The sequence below is a fragment of the Scatophagus argus genome, chromosome 7, assembly GCF_020382885.2.
Source record: "Scatophagus argus isolate fScaArg1 chromosome 7, fScaArg1.pri, whole genome shotgun sequence".
NCBI lineage: Eukaryota > Metazoa > Chordata > Actinopteri > Scatophagidae > Scatophagus > Scatophagus argus.
The window spans coordinates 4,510,000-4,532,652 of record NC_058499.1 but is presented as its reverse complement, the minus strand read 5'-3'; the positions used below and the strand labels follow the sequence as shown (position 1 = coordinate 4,532,652).

The following is a 22,653-nucleotide window of genomic DNA, read 5'->3' as shown; positions in this document are numbered from 1 at the left end:
CTTATATTTTGACCTGAGATTGGGAAACAACTCTAAAACAACACATCTATGAAAGCACATGATAAGCAATACAGACAAAAAAGGGTGCAGGAAGCCTGAAAATCTGGCTTGTCGACTCTACAGTATCCCTCTCCACCTTCAACCTCCTGTGACACACGCGTCAGCTATGCAGTTATTCACACAGGAGCGACTGAAAACAGCTGCAAATAAACATTTATGAACAACGGTACACACAGGACGCCCAATCACAAAGAGACGTGACCTTTGTTAATGTTTGTGAATTTTTGAATGTCAGTTTTTGCATCTAGGAGTGTGTCTGTAGGTGTGTGTTTGCCTCCTTGTGTGCACAAAAGTCAGTCAATTTGGTCCAATAATTTGAGGAAACCAGGAAAAAAAAAAAACACAACTGAAGAAGTTAAATGAGCCAAAGCCAAGAGTAGAAAGTTTGCTCATGAACACATCTGTTAGCTAATGTGAGCGAGTGTGTGTCCAGCAGGTACCTTGACCTCCAGGGTACATGCAGCGAAAGGCCCTGCCCAGCTCCTCAGCCTGAACCCGGCCTGCCGGCGTCAGCTCCCCGCCCCACTTCAACACGAGCAGCAGAGAAGGACCGTCCTTCTTAGAGTCTGAAATCAGTAATCAACACACAGAAAGACTTAAAGCAGCTTTAAAATCTCTAGGGTTTCATCTGGGAGTTGCACAGGAAAAGCTTACCTGCAGTGTTTGAAAGAAATTCTTTAAGAGATACACACTCACAGAACAAAAAGAGTTACCACGGATACAAACAGTGTGTTTGTACCTTCTTCCTCACTTGAGGCTTTCGGCTGGCCGTTACGCAGGTAGGTCAGCTGGACTTTCCTGTTGATACCTGAGAAGTGACCGTACCTGGAGAGACAGAACATACACACACAAAGTGGATACGACAAATTTTTGTATGCACACAGACAGACGGATACACAGTAAGGACACACAGAAACACAGAAAGCATTTCTGCCTTCTTCAGATTTTTTTCAACTATTCAACGGCATACACCTGACTTCTGTTCCACATCCATTCCAACAAAAGGTCAAAGAGAAGACAGAAACAAGGCAACAGCTTTTTCAGATCTGACACACGGATCATACACACCACTGAGTACCAGTATTAGCAAACGGTTTGATTATAACTCAGCCGCTCAGTGGGTGCTTCATACCCAATGGACTCCAATGGACTTCTAAGTTTGATTTCAGTGTTGAAACAAAAGAAAAAGAGTGTGTGCCTGACTGCTTTCAAAAAGGTGCAAGATGGAAATCAATGCCAATTTTAATAATTTTGTTATTCTTAAGAGGGCACTCACACACACACACACACACACACCAAGAGCCTCCACTTGCACTGTGCCTGAGTAAGAATTTGGCACATCCTGCAGACTAATGACCACATGGTGTTCTCTAATAGGGCAGGCAGCTGTGCAGACGCGTCAGAAAGCCACAGGATGATGATCGCTGGACCAGAAGTTACTCTGGCAGGACACCAGAGAATGTGAAGTGCCGTCAAACAGATGCACGTCATCGCACAATGCTTTCGTTGAGTAATTCCTGGTATTTGTTTGCTGCATCACCACACAACACCACACACACACACACCTTTTATAACGCCGGGTGGCTTTGCGATTATGCATATCTTGAATCTTTTCAACAGGTGTGTGTATTGTAAGACAGCAGCTATAAAAAATATTTTCATATTAACAACAGGTCATACGACTGCTTGCATGTGAAAGGTGTCGCTCACAGGTGACGAACCCTCACAGTTCATCGTTTTGGTTTCATGGACTGCTGTAATGTTGCTTTGTGGGTTCACACTTTCTGGGGTTGGACAACTTGACCATAAAATGTTTCGGACTCACACTAGCTGTTGAGCTCTCCCCAAATCTGACCGTGTGCTTCTCTGCTTGAGGAGGTAAAATGAGTTTGCTTTGCCTCCATTCATTGTTACAGTCTTCTTGCACGCCTTACATATTACTGTGGGGTGCTGCACATCTGATCTTTTGTAACCAAATCCCTTCCACACTTTTGATGTCATTCCTTTTTTTTTTTTAAAACCCCTCCCACCTGGAGTCAGGAGCAATACGACTTTGGTTTTCAGCCCACTTGATTACATTAACAATTATCACAGTTCTTTCTTTTAAAATCACACCGCCATTACTGTGAACATACTTCTGCTCTCATCAGCTCTGTCTTCATCTGCATCAAATAAAACTTTTGTTATACTTATTATAATATATATTTTGTTGTTACACTCATTCATCAGATCACTACAATGAGTGGAAATGTTGATGAGAGGCAGGAGGAAGGGAGACATTAGGAGAGTCAGAGTCCACTTGACAAGTCATAAGAATGGCATGCACTCAAAGAAGCACAGCACACACTGAAACACAGTGAAACCATCAAAGGCATTTGACTGTGTATGTGTCCGGTGTTAATGGATAAAAGTGAATGGATGTTAACGAAAATGATACACTCAATGTACAGAACATTAGGAATACCTTCAGAATATCAATTCAGATTCCTAATCCTACACAAGGTGTGACTAAACAACCCTGTGTTTATATCACAGCTTGTGATCACAGCTTTCACCTACATTCAGCTCAGTCTGTAAGACAGGGAAAAGGTGCTCCTAATATTATGTACACACAGTCTACGTAGACTAAAGAAAAGGAGGGTGGTAAAACCTCATCCTTCAAAGTGAGAAGAGAGAGGGTGCGTACTGAGTGTCATTCAAGCTGGATTCCCTTTAGGAGAGAAAGAAAGGAAGATGGGTGGGCAGGAGAAAACAGAGAAAGAAAAGATAAAGCAAAAGAGTTAGAGACTCAAGAGGGAGCGAGTGAATCAAGGTAAACAAGTGTTTGTTTGTGAGTACGAGGGAAAAAAATGACTGGACTCTGGTGGAGTGTTGGAAGATGACGCTAATTCTGCATAGTGAATGACAGATGAGAGTGGATGGCTGCTGATGAATGGTGATGGCTTGAAACGGGAGGACAATGACTGATTGTGTGTGTGTGTGTGTGTGTGTGTGTGTGTGTGTGCACGTATGTGTTTGACGTGCGACGTCACTCACATCTCCAGGACGGTCTTGAGTTGCTCCAGTTTAGATTTCTTCTCTTCAATCTCACAGTCGTTGTGCTGGCCCAGTTCAACCAGCAGCAGGCGGGCGATATCAAGCACTTCCTGGAAACACAGAGGCAGTTGTACTCGATTTGACTCTTATCTTTGATTTCATTTGGGAGACTCAACACACACACACGCATACACAATGGAGCCTCTTCAAATGTCCTTAGTGAATACCTTATCAAAAGACTGACAGTAAAAATGACAGCTTCAAAAATGTTTCCCAGAGAGATGATCCAGTGACAGGATGAATACAGTATGTGAGAGTGGATTTAGATACCCAAGTATAAATATTTAGACAACAAAAACAATAATGTTTTGTGGTCTATAATAATAATAATAATAATAATTATGAAGCATGACAGAGTAAACATACGTGTATCCTCTGGAAGACTTCAGTACTCTTAAAAGGATTAAGTCACAATGTGAGAAAAAGTAGAAATGAGCGTGGGAAAAGGAAGGATCGAGAGATTAAAATCAATCCAAATCACCTGAAGCTGTTTTGGCTTCTTCAGCTTTAGTTTCCCTGACTTGAAGCCTCCGTACTTCTCAAACAACTCAAAGAATCTGTGCGAGATGAACAGAACAAAAACAGCAGGATTAAGAGACGAGATGAGCGAAATACCTTTAAAGTCAAACGCACTGGACATGTTGATTCATCTGTGCATGAAGAATGAGAAGCTGGGGGGCAGTTTGGATTATTTTTAATGAACTTCAAACTTGTGATGAAGTACAATATTGTCACCACCTGAACTTCTCAGACTACCGAAATCGTCCTTGCATATCTGGCACCTTAAGCTTCTGAGATACAATAAACTGTACAATATTGTTGCACAAAAGTCCAAATATTTGAAACGTAAGAGAATCCAAGAATCCAAGAGACTCACAGAGGGTGGCGGACCTCCATTTTCATCTTTTGCTTTGGTGTACGATCTCCATGGCGGATGATGGCAATAACACAGCGCAGCTCCATCCTGAATAAGGCAGAGGGGTGGACAGAGGGGTGGACAGGACGCCATTTAAATGCAAAGCATTACAAAACGCTGTGTGTGCCTCAGACTTTGCAAGTCTGTGTGAGTGTGTGTGTGTGTGAGGAGGTGAGTGGTTTTGTGCTCCAGATTTTGGGCATCAAACATGATGCTTGTCAGGATGAGAAAGTAAATTAATTTAAATCATGGTGAAACACAATTTTGAAACAGCATTTGTTTAAAGATTTACTTAGATTCTCATTGCAACATTTAGTCCAAGAGTGCTTTCTCTTTGTCATCAAAAACACTGAAGACACATGCAGTCATTTTAAATGTGCAAACAAAGATCACACAGAACATCTGATCGTCTCACATCATATCCGTGACAGTGGACTCATCAAGTCATTTTCAAGGATTTTTCCAGGCTGCACAGGAGCCCTGAACATCACACAGAGGATATTTTCTTTGTCAGTACATACATGGTTCCTGAGGTTGTGGGGACAATGGGGATGTCTTCAGCTTCCATGGGGATGGACCAGGGGATGTGGAACTGGGGGGCTAATTCCCTCATCACCATATTGCTGGTGAGGCAGAGAAAAAGCAAGCAAAAGACTTAAGGGCATTAAGCATTAAGAGCATTGGAATCGGGTGGAAAAGCAAACATCCCAGTTTTATTTTTACATTTCAACATGAAGTTTAAAGTTGTGTTTAAAGTTGTTGATCTGAGATACAATTCAGTTCTACAAAGTGTTCCTCTCCCTTTTGTTCCATGAAGGAATTCATGAGGTGAGTTCTTTGTGCACTACTGTAAGCTACCTGAGTGTCACACCTTGAAGTATTATGTTCATGCCAGCATCCCTGACCGGAGAGAAGCTGCTTTTCCTGTTTCCTTATTTATGAGTCTTTAGACATAAATCTTCAGTTACGTTGTCTGGAAGGAGATGTGATAAATCAGAAACTAACTATGATGTAAAGCTGATAACAGGACCCTCTCAGCTGTCCAGAGCTTTAGATTAATTACAACATGACAGCTTCGAGGCAGTTGTTACTCTGAAAGGTACTACAAGAAAATGTAAATAAACGCCAAAGTTGTCAGGTGAAATAGAAAACATGACTGAAAGGCTGCTTTTCATTCATCCATCGACAGGCCTTGGAAGACAGAGCATGTTCTTCATAAATTAGAGCCTATTATTTTCATTATGAGCTACTACGACGAAATACTTTTATTACCGTCCTTGTTTACAAAGTGCGTCTCTGTACATGGTTTCTGTTCTGGCCGACTGTGAGCCTGTCGTCCACGATGGAAAGGCATTGTAGTATTTTCAGTGTCCTACTCAAATGTAATCTGTTTGTGCACCAGGAAAGTTACAGCACAGATTTTAATAGTGTAGAAGGTGAAGTAAGTACCCCAGGACTTTGGCACAGTCGTCGTAGTACTTCATGGAGTTTTTGACGAAGCTGAAGCCGTTGACATCACAGACAAAGGAGTGGCCGTTGGCTCTGAGCAGGTCGAACCCACACACCGTTTGCTAAAATCACACGGAGAAACAAAAATAACACGGATGTTCGAAAACCTGTTCATCTTTTGTCTTTGCATTAAATTGTTTTTATATTACATTTTGCAGCTGAATAAGACAGTTGATATATGTAGCTGTGTAACTGTTATTCATCACAGTTTGTGTTTGTGAAGCTTTTAATGCTGCTACAACTATTATTTTGTTGAGGAACATTTCCCATTTGGGCTCATAGTCTTTAAAACACCTTGGCTTTGGGACGACTGTGTTACACACAGCCTAATAACAGTAATAATACGAGGAGCTGTGCTTCAAACACAAAGAACGTATGAATTATTGATTTTCTGTGCCTCGTGCTGCAGTTGTCTTTGTTTGTTTGTTTGATGGGAGTCCTGTGTTGTTTCCAAATTCACAGACTCATCCATAATGAGCTATGGGCGCTAATGGAGTCAGCACCAGAGGTCTCCCTGTGTGCTTAATGTCTGCTGATGACAGCACTGTATAATGTCGGTCAGAACAATGTGATATGACTTATTCTAGTGGTAGCAGGCTTTACAAAAGATGCATCTGGCCGGTTACAAGCAAATTTGTGTGAGGAAGTAGTGCATTAAGCTTGCAAGTAAAACAACTAAATAGTGAAAGACAAAAATGTGAATATTTGGATGCTCTGCAGCTGTCTGTGTTCATAGTTACTGGTTTAAAAATATTTTCTCCCTACTCTGAAATGTATTCAATGATCTGATAACACAAGTGCTTCATGTACTGCTCATGGTCACTACAAATGGATTACAGCACATCAAACTGATGGCCAATGACTTAGGGACCAATAAAACAAAGCACAAGAGAACCACCACAAGCCTGCAAATAATGCAGGTTAAAAAAAGAAAAATACTAAATCTTTTCTTTGTTTTCTTTGCTTCTTTGCTGGCTTTCAGTTTACCTTGAAGGCCAGGCAGACCTTGCGGGCAACCAGTTTCTCCATGGAAGTCAGCATGACTGGGTAGCGGATCTCCTTCCCCTCGCTGTCCCGCTCCACCTTTCCGTCCAGGGCAGGAGATTTCCGGGCCTCTGCATGGGCGTAGTCTGGACCCACCGTGTAAACCTGACATGTCCAGAAACACCACATAACACACACAGACAAGCGGAAGGTACACAAACGCAGTCGGATCATAAGGACTTCTGCATGTCACTAACTGCAAAACAGCACAACTCATCAGCCACTGGTGTAAAAATGTCTTACAGTACCTTCACATCAGTACCATCTGTGGGCATGAACTCCTCATATATGTAGGATCCAGTCTTACGTACGCTGCTTTCTGGCGAGTACACACTGCTACGACTCCCTATCTACAGGAAACAGGCAGGGAGACAAAAAAAGAGGACTTCAATTGCATTTGAGACTTCTAAATAAAAATCTTACATCATCTCATGACCCAACCTTTGCTTCATCTATTTCCAACAGTATTTTGTGTCTGACATCTTTTGCCAAAGACCAAACACTGCAGCAGTCATACAGCCTGTCAGTGTGACCTGTTTTAGTTTCTTTACCTTTCCTTTTTGAAAGCGATTAGATTACAGCTACCTTTCTGAAGAGTCTCTGGCTGCCCCCTCCAGCAGATGTTGGGTAATAGATGTAGACATTGTGGTCCTCGGCACACACAGGTTTCTCCACAAAGGGTTTTGGAAACACTTCCCCGTTCACCTCGACGTGGTCCTCTCCCTCCACAAGGTTACACTCTGCACAAGGCAAGAGTCCCACTTTCAAATTCATTTTACAAGGAAAACTTTAGATACTGAATAAATGTACAATCAAATCTCCCTGCTGATCTGGGATTTGAACCATCGACTCTTTTGGTTACTGGCTGCCTTTAATTGTTGTGCTGCATTCACATAACTCTAAAAATAAGCTGGACAACACTGAACATTTACCACAACAAAAAGTGAGACGTCCAATGTACCTTTCACATCCACTCATAGAGTAAATACATAAAATGTATAAAATCCATTTTATTTAGTCTTTATTTAAGCAAGAAATCTACTAAAATAGGTTATTGTCAAATGGTCATCTGGCCAAACTGGCAGAAAACTAATGAATAAAACAGTGTTTCAAATAGGCTATTAATTATCACTGTTTTAGATTTATAGCAGGTTTGATGGCTTTGCTTTAGTTTCATATCATAGCTCAAAAGTTTCATACGTGCAAACTTATTTAAACACAAAATAAGACCTTTTTAGTCACCTTCAGGATTGTCGGGATCTCGGTTTAGCACAGCATAACGGGGTAGGTCAATGCCCTCTTCTCGCAGGATGCGGTACACTTCCCTCCTGATAGGAAATCAAATACTGTTACAAATAACCCATAACCAACATAACAACCTCCGGAAAGGATGACCACAGTGAGTTCGCGTGTGTCTTTGTGTTACGAGGGCTGTGCACTAAAACCGGAATCATGTACCGTATATGAGAGCAAATGAAAATAGCAATTATGTCATTTTCATTCCCATCATGTAATCACTCCTCTGATTAGGAAGGGGAAAAATTTGCATGTGCGAACAAGTTGGATGCATAAAAAGATGCAGCTGCTGCAATTTGATCAGGGACGATCCGAATGAGGCGGACTTGCATGATCGGCATCTTAATGACCAATATTTTAAAACCAGCTAAACTTTTCGTTTTCACACCCTTCTAACCTGTGTGTGTGTGTGTGTGTGTGTGTGTGTGTGTGTGTGTGAATGTGTGTGTCAGACTGTACCTGTCCTGTATGAAATACTGCATGTTGAGGTCATTGATGAGCAGTGGGTTCCTGAGCTTGGCGTACTCCACAGCTTTGTCCAGAGGGAAACCTAAAAAAGTCACTTGATGCGTTACCATCACGTGTGTCCAGACGCACATATGTAGTGGAGACTTTGAAGGACTTTAACAAAATATAATAAGTGTATTTTTGTATTCTTTTGTATTACCGTTATCACTCTTTTGGCGTGTATGATTGCAACGGATAATTTCATTCTCAAGATTTCTGTTCTAAAGATTTGCCATACTGGGGTGTCTGCAGGAAATATTTTGGATTTTTGTTCCTATTTTCTAATAATAATGACAACAAAGGACTCATACCATGTTCCCATGGTCAGAGCAACAATCAAAAAATGCCTTTAAGAATAGAAAACCAGTCTCATGTGATAAATTCTGACTCAACTACACACACAGACAGATGTGTCAGAGGGAAAAATACTGAAGGTACTGACATTTCTCATGAAAACACAACATATTTATTTTACCAGACAGGTGCAGACTATTCATTACTCTTCCATCGCTCCTATTTGAGATTGTTGTCTATTCCCACAGTTTCACAGGTTGGAATACCTCAGCTGTGATCAAGAGTGAGATTAGGGAGATTAGGGAGAGCTTTATCAAACTTTTTCCCCGTGGGACGTTATTTGTGGTTCAAAGCATTAACATGTTTTGTTATTTATGGCAAAACACGATGCAACTGCAGGACAATAAAAGTTTTCCATGAACCGCTTAAAAGGAGTTGAGAATTTATCTGGACAAGTAAAACGTGCGTTACTCTACATATGTTGAGTAAACGATTGGTTATACCAGTTTAGGCTGGTGCAGCCAATGAAACTTACAAAACCTCTCACACACTGCACTGAAATGCCAGGCCACAGTTCCCCTCCACCTCCCTCTGACTGTTTAACTTGTTTGTAAATTTCACCTTTGGAGTGGAAGGAGATAAGGCAGTCGCACAGGGGCCATTTCTCCACAGGTTCCTCCAGGATCACCTCCTCGGGAAAGACGACCACGTTGATGTAGTCAAACTTACAAAGGCGCTCCAGGATCTGAGTCATGGGCTTGGATTTGGACTTCTTCATCATGGCACATATGCCGACCACAATCTGTCGCTCTGGTGGCTGGTGGAGAGGACGGGGAAGACCAGAACAGAGAGGAGGAGGAGGATGGAGGGAGAGGATAAACAATCCAAATCAGCAGCGTGTAGAGGGAAGCGTAAAGAGAGCAGAACAGCACAGACTAAGATGACTCTTAGTGGCTCTTAATAATGTGCTGGAGCTAAGGGAGTGATTTTTGAATAAGGTGATGGATGGAATACTTTTCTTCAGTCTTCTCTAAAAGGTCTGTATTGTAGATTTAAAACTATGGCCCCAAATTAAAATCATGGCTGCCAGTTGCTGTCAGCCTCAACCACAAAGAACTGCACCAGTTTAAGATTTTACAAACACCACAAGACTTAAGTCAGTCCAGTTTTTAGCTAAGCCAGTCACCAGTCAGTACATCCAGACTGAAGTCTCCCAACAACTATGAGATGAGTTGTTATCAAATGTTATGGCGACATTTGTGGTCGCCTGAGGATTAATCCTACTAACCTCATATTCATCTAGCACAGCCAGTAGGTCATCCATGTCGCAATCTCTAAAATGTACACTATGGACTGGTGGAAATTTTTTAAAAGTGAGAATTACAGCCTCCCAGGGCCTCTGGGGCTGCAACACTTTACACTTCAGCTCTGAACAGTAACAGCTTTGTATTGACTCTTCACTGTTAACAAAAGATCATCGACTGAAACCTGAAAATATCACCACCACTGACTACAAACAGGAAACACATTGCTTAATAACTAGGCTAAATGTTTATTTCATTATTGCCAATGTTTTTATTTCTTGAGATAGCATTACACTAAATTATGCTTGTGCATATGACAAGAAGGTATCTGCTGTATGAACTGAAGTGCAACCTGCTCACTTGATGTCAACACTAGCTAAATGTTAAAATAAAACGGGCATGTATTGAGACAAAGGAAAGAGGAGCAAGCGAGCAGCTAACAGCACTACTGTAAAGTCCTTTTATAGCTACAGGACTAAACAACAGACCAGATCCCTCAAAAGTTGTTTATCTACTGCATTGTTCTCACGCCAGCCTTTGTATATTTCTGTCTCTATTTTCTTTCCAGTGTCCAATTCCAAATAAAACCTTCCTCCTTTAAATTTCCCAGCCTGTTCGTTTCCTGCTGGCCAAAACCTGCAGCCAAAGTTCTGGGTTACTGTTCTTGTCATCTCATTGTAAATTACATAGTAAGCTACATTATTAATACAATAATGAGCAATTAGTGATGTGATATTTAACAAACTTTGACACAGTCAATAATCTGTGATACTAAATTTGAGGTAAAAATGTTCTAATCAAAAAATTTGTTTTTTTTTTTCTACACTTGCCGTGTGCACACCTGAATTAACACCCGCCACTTACCGACTCATCTTCATCGTCCTCCATTTCCTCTTCGCGATACATCTCATTCTTCATGCCTGGCTCCATTTGGCCCGCGTCCTGCTCATCATCGTCACAGCCAAGCACAAACCGAGGAACGTCTCTTCGATCCCGTCCCTGTCCTTTCCCTGCTCCTGGTCCGTCACAGGGATGGGACATCACAAACTTCCATGTAACATGGCTGATGAGGTTGGCTCCTCGAGCAGCTAAGCAGGAAGAAACCCAGTCAACTGTGTTACAACGTCACCTGATGACTGACACACCTGAAGGGTCTCTTGGTGTTTGTGAGCGGGCTGATAACAGATCCGTGAGTCCGTGACTTTACAGTTCGTGTTGAGGTAGAGACAGAGTGGCTGAGTTTTTAGAGGTAGAACTGAGGGAGCGGAGTCCACGTGGGTTGAGGTAGATAAAACTCCATGTGTCAGGAGAGAGGAGGTCTGGCTCTGGGAGATAACATGTTCCAGCCTGGAGACGAGTCCTCACACTGGAAAGTCCGAGGTCAACATCTGAGGACCTTTGTCTTTGTCCTAGGAATTAAAAAAATAAAAAAAAAAGCATGGAGAAATCGAATTGACAAATAACTACAGAAGTATTCAAAAACCAGAAAAAGACATTTGACAAGTTAGGTGACATTTATCAGTTGAATTAAAATACTGCATCTGTGTAACCACAGTACTTATTGTTGCCATGCTGCTACGTCCACCATTTGTGAAATAAACTCCAGGACTGTAATATCAACTGTAACACAATGGAAGAAAACTATTGATTCCTGAGGAAACTGGGTTATGGCAACACTTCTCAGATTCTGGTTAGAAAGAATTTCTGGTATGTTGACTGAAATGCTTATGGAAGATAGCAGATTACATATTTATTATTCCATAGTGAGAGAGTGTTTACAGCCATGTTCGGTATTTGCATCAATAGATAATCACAAAAGATGGCTGAAAGACCTGCAGCAGAATCCAAAAAATTTATAGCTGCATTGACGAGTGTGGATAATTAAACAACTGCCAGCGTTGAATTCAAATTATACATAAAATATACTGCTTCAACTACATGTATAACGAATACTGTTTATGCAATCACCTCCTAACATGTCAGAAAGTGTTTGTACTGCAGTCATCTACCAGCTTAAGAGACCTCTGTGGATCTTAAACGGAAAGCCATTTTTGAAAATGTGATAAATAACTATTATTTTAAATTATGTCTCATTGTCTCACTTTCTTTGTTGGTGTTTCGAGACGGTTTATGGTTGTTTGTCGGATGGCTTCACAACACATTGATGCAACACTGAAGTTGTTTCTGCAATCATTTTTGGATTTCCACACTCGAGTGTTTTACATCAACGCATTGTGGGAAGTGGAACAAAGAGAATTATTATCTGCTCTCTTGACCGTAACCAGAACAATGGCGTTTTAGCGCATCCTCTTCAGGTGGCTTTCTAGCTTCCACCCAGTAGAAGCACTTTAGTTCATGCTGTACATTCCAGCTGCTGAAGTACTGCTTGTGAAGCATTCAAATAATCAGAAATGCACCATTAAATATACCTTCAACTCCTGATACTATAAGTCAATAAAAAAAGTTATTGGGCACACTGAGCTCAAAGTGGTGCAGTCTCATACAACAGTCCTTCTATAATGTTCACTTGCTGTAGAAACAATTTTAGAAAGGTGATAATTCACCTCCAGGCTCATTGAGGAAAAATCATAATTGGAGCAACTTCAGAAGATCAAGAAGAAGAAGAGGAAGAGACTTTGCTCCTTGAAACAACAGAAGTTGATGCAATTTTCCAATCAGAATCAGAATCAGAATCAGAATTCCTTTATTAATCCCTGGAGGGAAATTCTTGAAATCAGGACAACACAAAAATCCAGCTAACAGCTGCAAAATTTCAAACATTTGCAACCCAAGTGCTTCAACATAACGTGTGTGTGTGTGTGTGTTTGCTGCCTATTTGTTATCTGATGCCGTATCACAGAATAAAGAAACAAAGCTGTTATGTCATTCCCTCAGAACTTGAGACAAAGCCCAAATGCGAGGTGTGAAATGGAGCCAAGCTAGAGGAAGAAACTCGCCACTGTGGTATGTCCACAAACAGCAGACGCAGCCAAAGTCAGTTCATGAATCTCTCATCAGTACAATCTAACACCCCCCCCCATTCAAACTCCACCACCACTGACCCCACCACCCACAACAAACAGCTGACTCAAGGGGAAAAGCCTCCAGAAACAGATGGTTGGATCATATCACAACATACCACCAGCCGACTGTGCACTCGACACCATCTTTGACTGATGGTAAGAATTTCTTTAAAGTCACTTCCACTCACATACAGTGCAGATTATTTCACTGGCACTGCTGAACGCTACAGCTGCTTAAGAGGAAACGCGGTCTTTCTGCGTCCTGGACTTTCTGCCAGGACCGACTTCAACCAAATCTCACGTGACCTAGCTTAACCTTGGTACCCAGAAATAACAGTGTCCTCTGCTGCAAGGGGGCAGGAGGAGTGGAGCCAAAGTGGGAGGGTGTTGGGTGCCATGAGCCATGAGCCAGCTAAGCCAGCACCCAAAGATAACTCATCATTACTAAACTCTCAGGCGATGACAGGCTGCACTAAACAAAGTGTAAGCCCTTGTCGCTGGCCCGGGGTCGCAGAACACTGACAGAGGAAAAACTCGTAAATAAACCCCATAACTGCTGTGCGCAGGCAACGCTGAGCCTGAGTTTATTCAGTCTTTACAACGCAGGACATGAGGACACGACCTTTTTGACCACTGGCATGGCAGGATGAGACGGCCTGCACACCAAAAGAAAAATGCTGCGTAATGGTTAATAAACGTCTGCGTGCAGAACAGCAGACATATCTAATCACACAAATTTTAAGTTACATCAGATGACTTCAGTGACTAAAATAACTTTCAGCAGTGAACTCACTTGGTGTTAAGGCTGGCTGTAAAAGGGAACAGCACTCATGACTCAGTGCCACTGCTTGTTCAGCTTTGCATGCCATCACAAGTTGTCCAGGTAAAATGTGCTCAGCAGGAGCATTTCAACTGATCTACAGCTTAGAAATATCCACGGGGTTTGCATAAAGTCTTGCCATTTTTTGGCACTAGGGATGTGCAATGTGGGAGTTTAAATCACGATCGAGCTTGGAGACGCACAGAAGCTACTTTCCGGGTCGATCATAAAGACAGAAAGGCCTCTCGATTCCGTTGCCAAACGTCGACTAGTAGATCTGCACTAGACGGACACATAAATAGAGTGAAGTGGCCACCAGGATGGCTGTGATGACTGGATGAATGACTTCGCGTGGTTCTTCCTATGCGGAATGAGTTCCAGCGAGCGGCCTGGCGATGAGGAGCTTGTGTCCAAACAGATCCAGGTTTAATGCAATATCGTATTTTAATGAGGCAAGACATTTCAGACGTGAGAAAAAAAGACTGTAATTTAGATAGTGGATCATGGCTGCGATTAAAAAGACTGTGACTTTGTGGTTTGTCAGCCCATTCTTACTTGCTGCCTTTGTACAGATCAAGAGGACACTGAGATCTGTGACAAAATGAAACCAAGCAACATGTCTGTAATCTTTTGTGGGGGATTTTTAATTTTTTGACATTTGAGAAAAATAGAAAAACTGTAAATTCAAGCCATTTTTATATCTATCTGTCTGCTGCAAGTTGTTCCACATGGAGGAATACTAAACCACTGTAACTCTTTAAAATGAGACTTTTGACAAAGGAACTAACGCAGTCCTCCTCTTACATTTACCACCCGTCGCATTCACCATGAACTCTCCATTGTGACTTGCAGCCGCAGCAAGTTATAATGCGTTTTGAAAAATATGCAGTGAAAAAGCAGGAGCTGCATTCACACACATTCCTAACCACTACTGACATTTGTATCTTACAAAGTGTATCATAAAAGAATGACCGGGCCTGGGATGTCATTTTTGGACACAAACGGGGGACGACTGAAGTCATAAATGACTTAATGTCCCTTTCACCAAGAACAAAAACAGACAGAACACGAAAAGGAGACAGACAGAATCTTTGTGAGAAACCGTCTCCCAATTAGTACTGTTCCCATCAAAAAAACATAAAATTCTGCATCACTCTTGAATAAATTAGGCGGCTGATTAACAACATCCCCAGCTGGCACCTGTTGGCCGTGTGTCCAAGGATGAGTCACCGTCGTCATCACTGCAGGTCCGGAGATCAACAACACGGCTCCAATAAAAGGCTTTTAACCTTTGAGACTGTCTGCCACAGGAAGCCTGTGTCGTGTTTATGACCAGCCAGGGAGGAGCTGGTCATTAGCTCCTATTCACCATCATTTCTCTGACTGCAAATGAGAAACATCACCGCGCACTGTGCTAATGGCTACAGTCTGCCTCTCAGTTTATGAACTCATATCGTGTGGGGTGATCGAATGGCTGCGAGTCATTGCTAGGAAAGAAAAAGAAAGACAAGAATATGATGCGTTTGTGACGTTTACTATGAAAAGAGCTTGATTGATAGCAACAGTGAAGCATTTTGGAGTGAGGAGCTTGTTATCTGGAGACAGTTCAAAACCCAATCATTAACAATACTGTTAATTATTATACTCCATAAAACTTACTGCTCAACTGCACAAAGTTACTGGGCTTGGACAGCAACACCGGCCCTGAAAACAGTATCAGCCCCGAGGGTCCGATAACACGCTGGTGATGTTATCAGGATACAACTACCAGCAGAACAGCAGTTACAACGAGCCTGTAAACTCACGAGGTACTCGTACAAGGTACTTGTGCAAAATATAAACTGCAGTCATTACTGAAAACAGAGACCATAACAGGCCTGCTGGTTTACTGCAGGCCCTGCAAAACAGGCCCATTATTTCTAACCCATCAACGCAAACATTTCTCACTGCAGGACATGAAGCCTCTGTGAGGGTTAACAAGATGATTTACGGGACGTGTACAAATACGTGGCTTTATTCTCCTGCTTCTAAGTTGATAAGTAAATTTTATACAGCTTTCAGGGCTACGATAAAATTAAACTTTCCCAGTCTTTTGTTTTTGTCTTTTGTTGCTCCTGTCACAACTTGTTTGAAACGTGTCGCTGCTATCAAATTCAGATTAAGCATATATTTACAAAAATCAATGAAGTCAGTGAAGTAAAATGGTTAAATATTCTGTTGCTGCATTGGTTTCATATTTAGTTATTTTTTAGTTACGCTTTACACAACATTTTTGGGACTGGAGTTCTACTATATAATATTAATTTTGTGTTTTTTGTTCAGAGTAGTTAGTCAGACCACAGTGTTTGGGCTTTTTGCTTTGGCATACTGTCAAAAAAAATTAATATCTTTCTTTTAATCTGAGTCAGCAGAGCCCATGAATCTGCTTCTCAGCTGGACAACGACAGGAATTTTTCTACCACTTTTTGATGGCACATTACTGTTTTTTGTTAATGTTTATTTTTATATTTATTTTATCTTCTACAAAGGGTCTTCTAAAACTCTCAGTGCTTTAAATGTTGTTATTCTAGGCGATAAAATATCACTACTATCACTTAAAGTCCTTCTCTGCTGTCCACAGCTACAGGTGGAAACTGTTAGAGATGAAGCAATTAGTCAGTAATAATAATCTCCAGGATTTTTGAACTATCGATTAGCCAAAACAAAATATCTGAACTATTTTCTTATAAACAAAACAATTTATGTTAGTTGCAGGCCTGGAAGCTACAATGTCAATATATGCAAAAAGACTGACACTCGCTAAACGCACAATTAAAACGTGGCCAGATCAGCTTTTATATTATTTGGGTTTGTTTGTTTGTTTGTTTGTTTGTAGACCAAACAGATGGGAAATCCCCTGCTCGTCTTTGTGGTTAACACGCTGTCAACAGGAACACATTACAGGTGCCCAGCAGCCCGTTTCAAGCCCCAGCCTGCGTCTCAGATCACTATGAAACACAATGAATGAGTCAGTCGGAGGATACGAAGTAAGAAACGGCTCCTCTGAGAGGAATAAACCGCACAAAACACACATAAATGAATCAGTGCGTCGGCCTGCTCACTACACAGCACTCCTGACACACACACTTCAGTTAAAACACGGCGAAAGCCTGCCTGCTTTGGTCCATTTACACCGACACGACAGCCAAATCCAACTTTTCCTCTACACACGGGACTCAGAGCCGCACCGTGAGAAGAGAGCTGCGGGAAAAAATCAACGGGACTTACCGGCAACCAGCAAATGGAAGTCAGTCAGCGGCACACTTCCTTATTTCCTCTCGACTGGAGGAAGCTGCTGCCGTCGGAGTTTAGTTTTATTTAAAACTCCCAGTGAAGTTGTGAGCTACACGCTAAAGTTCACGCCCGGCCATTGCTGGTGATTAGCCATAGCTGTTGCCGCCTGCTGCTGCTGCTGTTAGCTTCCTTCCTTTTCTTCACCTTTTTTGTTTTTTTTTTAACATAAACTTTAGCTTCATTTTTAAAGTCCCGTCATCACTGCCATCTACCGGCCAAAGCGGTGAATTGCAGCTGCGCGCGGTTTAATGGCCGATAGGGGGAAGCATTGGTGCTGCAGATGCTTGATTAGTGAAATAAAAAGGGGAAGAATGTAAGTAGGCTATACTTAATCAGGTTCTGCACTTATGGAGAAATTTTGAGGAACTTTTACCTTACTTGAGCATTTCCATTTTATTTTATTTATTTGTTTGTTTTAGGCTACCCTTTTCTCCATGACATTCAGAGATACTGCACATCTCAACACTCAAATATTATACAGATACCATAATATCAAATACCACTTAGTATGACACTATATTTAACTGCTCCATAATTATTCATTTGTGTTTATTAATAAATCCCATCACTCTAACTCTCTCTGTCTGAGTTTTAATATGCAATTGCTTTCTCCACAGTTTTTGTCTGCTTACATTTCCCCCACTATTTATATCCCCAAATTTAGCCTCTGTATTTCTATATTTTCTTTGTACATTTCTTTTTGTACTTCTGTTTCATTGTGCAAATCAGGTACCTGCTGGCTGCTCTGCCTCTAAGTGATTTACAGAGTAATTTTTATTTTTGGTGCATTTAATGGCATATTATTTTACTTTTTTATTTTGACATTTCCATTGAACTAAGCTGTCAACATTGCCTAAGCGTTGTTGTTTTTTAGAGCCTTAATACTCGCGACACTTAAACAGCCGTCACTGTGAGCGACACCTGTCAGATTATATTATCATGTTATCTATTGTTGATATAAAAAACATTGACTGTTGCAGCTTTAAATGGCATTTGTTCTAACACAGAATATCTGCTGCATACCTGGAATAGAGAAACATGCACATAAACGTGGATCGGGTTTTGGTCGTAGCACATACAGACTTTTTATTTCTTTATTTATTTCTTTGGATGAAGTTATTCATCACGGGAACCACACACAGTCAGCTGAGGTATGAAACAAGCCCTGCATAGATTTTACATAATCCCACAGTTGCCTTTGCTTCCCACTGAGCCAATCCCAGCATCTGACCGGCACTCGTCGCTGTCAGACAGCCCAGTGTGGCTGATGCGAGTCTGGCAACCTGTCAAGAAAATGTGGAGCGGCTCACTGCCGCATCATGCAGAGGGACATGAGGAGTCAGTCTGTGCTTTGGGACAAGGACGTAGTGTTCACTGAAAACCAGGAACCACCTCCCCCCTCCGTCTCCTCATCTTCTCGCTCTCACCACCTCTCCTGCATCCAAAAATCTCATCTTTTTTTTACACTCTTGAAATTATGTAATGCGTTTGAGAAGATGCTCTGTGAAATGCCCTGCCCTCACTCACTCACTCAATGGGCGCACTATCACTGATGGCCGTCTTGAATGTTGAAAGCCCGCTGACAAACGCGTCCTTGTCCAGTCAGACTCCATTTCCAAGCAGACAGAAACTTACAGGAAACAGAGGTCAGAGGGCGTGTTTGAAGTCCAGACTCATAAGAACGTGAGCCGTCAAATTAGCACCACAATTAGACACATTTGGAGAAGAGCTTATTAAAACAAGTGCGCTGTGACAAATTTAGCTCTGCACCCAATTCATTGTTTAAACAAACAAACAAACAAACAAAAACAGGAAAGTTTCCGTCATGTACTTTCCCATGGATGAAGAGGGCGGACAAACCCTGATGATGGATAGTGAAGTGAACTGTTTCATAAGGTGTCTCTCTGGGTTACTTCCTGTCTTCTCCTGCCTCACAGTCTAACGGAAACGGGGGAAGATGCTTGCTGTTGTGAAGACTCATGAACTCTGCAACGTTTGAATAAGTCATGTCTTATCTTGATTCAGAACTGCACTAACACGTCTCACTGTAGGCCGTGGTGGACTTTGGTTTCCATTTCATCCATGGTCAGAGCTTAAAATAGCTGCACTAACCAGGAGATGCTGAAGTGCTGCAGCACTTCACTTTTTTGTCACATTGGCCAGGAAGTGAAAACTAATAACATTTTAATTATTTTTTAAAAAAGCACATCAAAATCATGCTTGTACTTTGCCTCTTGCTTGTCAGAAAGCTGAATTTGACATCCGGCAGTTACTCTACAAAACAAGATTTTACATAGAAAAGATTATAAAGCAACTATCATTCATCAGCTCTCTGTGTGTTTTATGTTGTATTTCCTCAGCTGCCTGTACGTGTGTTTGCATTGGTGTCGCTGAGAGAAATTCCAGCATACTTGTTATTACTCTTGGCAGTTGAGAGTGATGATTACAGCATCCTAACGGCCCCAACGGCCCCAACGGCCACTCCAATCGTTTACTACAACTGGATTATTCTATGAAAGACACGATCTGCTCGACATCGACTCATCTGTTTTACCAGACACGCTCACCTCAGCTGTCAGTGTGGCTCGTACACGCATTTACAGTGTGGTGCCTGAGGAAGCCCTGACTGCCATAAAGTAGCTTTTCACCTCTATGGAGAGGCTTTAAAGAAAAAAATGCAGACCCCCCAACCCCCACCTGATAGACTGCAAGAGGCTAGGTCAACACACACACACACACACACACACACACACACAGCCTCCTTTCCTTCATGGATAGCAGCAGAAGATGCCCAGCCAGGACTAGTTGAATGAAGCCCTTATGAGGAGAGGGAACACACACACACACACACACACACACACACACACACACACACACACACACACACACACTGCCTTCATAATAACCACCCTGTGTAGAAAGAAGGGAAACACACAGTGTTTTTATACTTGTTCATTTGACAACTGCAGGATTACAACAACATAATGTGACAATATACTGTATGTTATGGTCTCGTTTTAATTCCAGGCTAACGCGGGGACTGAGCACCTCGTCTCTAGAAGGAGCTGGTGCCCTCTACTGGTCAAGGACATGAGGTGCAGTATGTAGTTCAGTCTCAAGTGTTTATTTGAACGCAAAATTTCAGCCAAAGAGTTAAACTAACTGTGAAAATTGATTCTTATTTTTTAAGTGAAGTTAAAAATGTGGATAAATCAGTTGAAAACATCACATATGCATATGCTGCCATACAGATCACAGGGGCTTCATGAATGCTTTTCATTGGAAATGAGGCGAATGATGAACTATGATCTTTACAGTCACCAGATCTTCACCCAACTGAACGTCTGTGGGACATTTTGAAGCCATGTGTCAGACAGTGTCTCCACCACCAACATCCAAACAACAAATGAAGGAATATCTTTTCAAAGTTCAAAAGACTTAGACAGCTCACGGTGGCACAATACCTCACACATGTTGGTTTTTTCCTCTGAGAAAGAATATAATACTCACTGGAATTGGAAACTTATTTTTGAGGTGTAGAACAATGCTTTGGAGAAACAATCTACCTCATGTCGGCGCTGTCAAAAGAGGAGTGATAATTGGGCTTTAAGGGTAACATTAAGTTGAAGAATTGTTCATAATTTGCAGGTTTGTGTCTTCTATTTTATATTCAGCCACAGAGGCGACCTGATTCTCATGGCGATGTTTCTCCGACCAGTTGCTGGATCTCCGGATGTGGCATAGACGTGTATGTTAATCCATACAACCCGTGGCTAAGCACATGTCTGATGATGTGTGCTGATTTCACTATGAGTGGTTCTTTAGGACACAGCAGTGAGGCAACGTGCTGGTTTGTTAGACCGGACAGACAGAGGAAGCCTCATCTGCGGCAAACCTGTCTGCCTGCCTCTCTGCCTGACTGATATTCCTCACTTGTTAATGTTTATGTCTGTCTGTTCAGTAGCATGTCTCTCTGTTTGCATGTGTGTCTGTATGTGTGTGTGCGTGCAAGTTGATTTACAGTCTACAAATTCAAGTAAAACAAGTTTTGCTCTGTAAAATGTGTCTGACATGTTTTATGTCAGGGGATCTGATGTACAAACCGCTGACATTTATAAAGTGATATATTCTGATATGTACTATTTGAAAATGCAAATGAGATGGTTGTATACAGTAAATGTATGTGTATGTATATGAGCCTTTACACTCAGCTGGGCCCTGAATGCAGTACGGTGATATTTTTATGCCTGTTCAAACCCATAGCTTCTAAATCTGTATGTGCAGATCTGTGTGTTCCACTGTGTCTTTCTATTTCCTGACTTCTGTATTTATGGGCGCTGTCAGGCTGTTTCTAAGAAATCAGGAATTCTGTTTTCCAGATAAACTTTAGCTAGCGGTGCTGTTAGCTAAACGTTGGTTCATCTTAGTTTAGCCTCCTCCTTGTTAAATAGGGCTAAATAAAAACTTCAGATGAGAGTGATGAGAATGTCATCATGTTTTGGCACCTTTTGGGTTATGAACCAAAAGTATTGGATAAATTAAACCACTAGCCTGATGGTGGCGCTAGAGGAAAAGTCCAGGGATCGCCAAAGTTATCGATCTGTGGGGAACATGAATGTCTGTACCAAATGTCACAGCGATTTATCCAGAAGTTGCTGAGACATTCCACTCAAAAACACAAAACTCTGGGTGGTGTTAGAGAAAATGTCAGAAGATCATCTAAATCATTCAAGGGTTTATCTTTTGGGACCATGAATGCATGCTCCAAATATCATTAAAAATCATCTGTTGTAAGAATAGCTGTCATGATATGTTAGTACCAGCTAAAAATGTCAACATGGCGCTGTAGAGAAGGATTCATCCTCAGGAAACCATGAAAATTTCATCTTAATCCATCCAGCAATGGTTCAGATATTTTAGTCTTGCCCAAAGTGATGGAGTGATGAACACGGCCAACAAATCTAAAATATTTGTACTTTATGTAGGATATGTTAGTTTATTTAGTATGTTTAGTCTATTTATCTATTTTTCCACTAACAGTTAGGCCTTGGTTGTTTGTTTGCTTACTTTTGACTAACCTACACTGCTGTAATGGGCTACTGGGGTTTGAATTTCCCTCGGGATCAATAAAGTATCTATCTGTCTATCTATCTATCTATCTATCTATCTATCTATCTATCTATCTATGCTTTAATTTGGCACCGCATGATTAACTGAAGTCAAATTACCTGTGTGTGCAAACCAACAACAGTAGTTCAGTCATCATCATATGCATGTGTGTGTGTGGGTGTAGACAGTAGGTGTGTGTTGTCCTGTGCGAACAGAAAGTACATCATCCCATCAGCCGAAACAGATGTCTCAGCACTTTTCCTGAGCTTGAAATTTGTCACCCTCAAGAAAAAGCCTCAGTCTTGTTCCAGTAGATCCCATCCGACTCTCCGCGTCAGCAAT

General features: G+C 41.6%; 1 protein-coding gene across 6 annotated transcripts in view; it reads right to left on the bottom strand.

Annotated features, from left to right (window-relative positions):
- The window catches only part of ppip5k1b (diphosphoinositol pentakisphosphate kinase 1b), a 42,235-nt gene extending 24,872 nt beyond the window's left edge, over nucleotides 1-17,363 (bottom strand). For 5 of the 6 annotated variants that reach the window (XM_046393734.1, XM_046393735.1, XM_046393737.1 and 2 more), the window contains exons 1-15: nucleotides 17,137-17,362; nucleotides 10,891-11,435; nucleotides 9,344-9,539; nucleotides 8,381-8,471; nucleotides 7,868-7,953; nucleotides 7,211-7,365; nucleotides 6,874-6,975; nucleotides 6,569-6,730; nucleotides 5,522-5,643; nucleotides 4,594-4,695; nucleotides 4,034-4,120; nucleotides 3,638-3,713; nucleotides 3,097-3,206; nucleotides 800-885; nucleotides 501-626 (exon numbers count right to left, since the gene is read on the bottom strand). In XM_046393734.1, the coding sequence (XP_046249690.1) occupies nucleotides 501-626; nucleotides 800-885; nucleotides 3,097-3,206; nucleotides 3,638-3,713; nucleotides 4,034-4,120; nucleotides 4,594-4,695; nucleotides 5,522-5,643; nucleotides 6,569-6,730; nucleotides 6,874-6,975; nucleotides 7,211-7,365; nucleotides 7,868-7,953; nucleotides 8,381-8,471; nucleotides 9,344-9,539; nucleotides 10,891-11,067 (1,678 nt within the window). In that variant the 5' untranslated portion in view covers nucleotides 11,068-11,435; nucleotides 17,137-17,362. Of the gene's footprint in view, nucleotides 1-500; nucleotides 627-799; nucleotides 886-3,096; nucleotides 3,207-3,637; nucleotides 3,714-4,033; nucleotides 4,121-4,593; nucleotides 4,696-5,521; nucleotides 5,644-6,568; nucleotides 6,731-6,873; nucleotides 6,976-7,210; nucleotides 7,366-7,867; nucleotides 7,954-8,380; nucleotides 8,472-9,343; nucleotides 9,540-10,890; nucleotides 11,436-17,136 lie in introns of all 6 variants that reach the window. The other variant, XM_046393736.1, reaches the window with a different exon arrangement.
- Nucleotides 17,364-22,653: the final 5,290 nt, after the last annotated feature.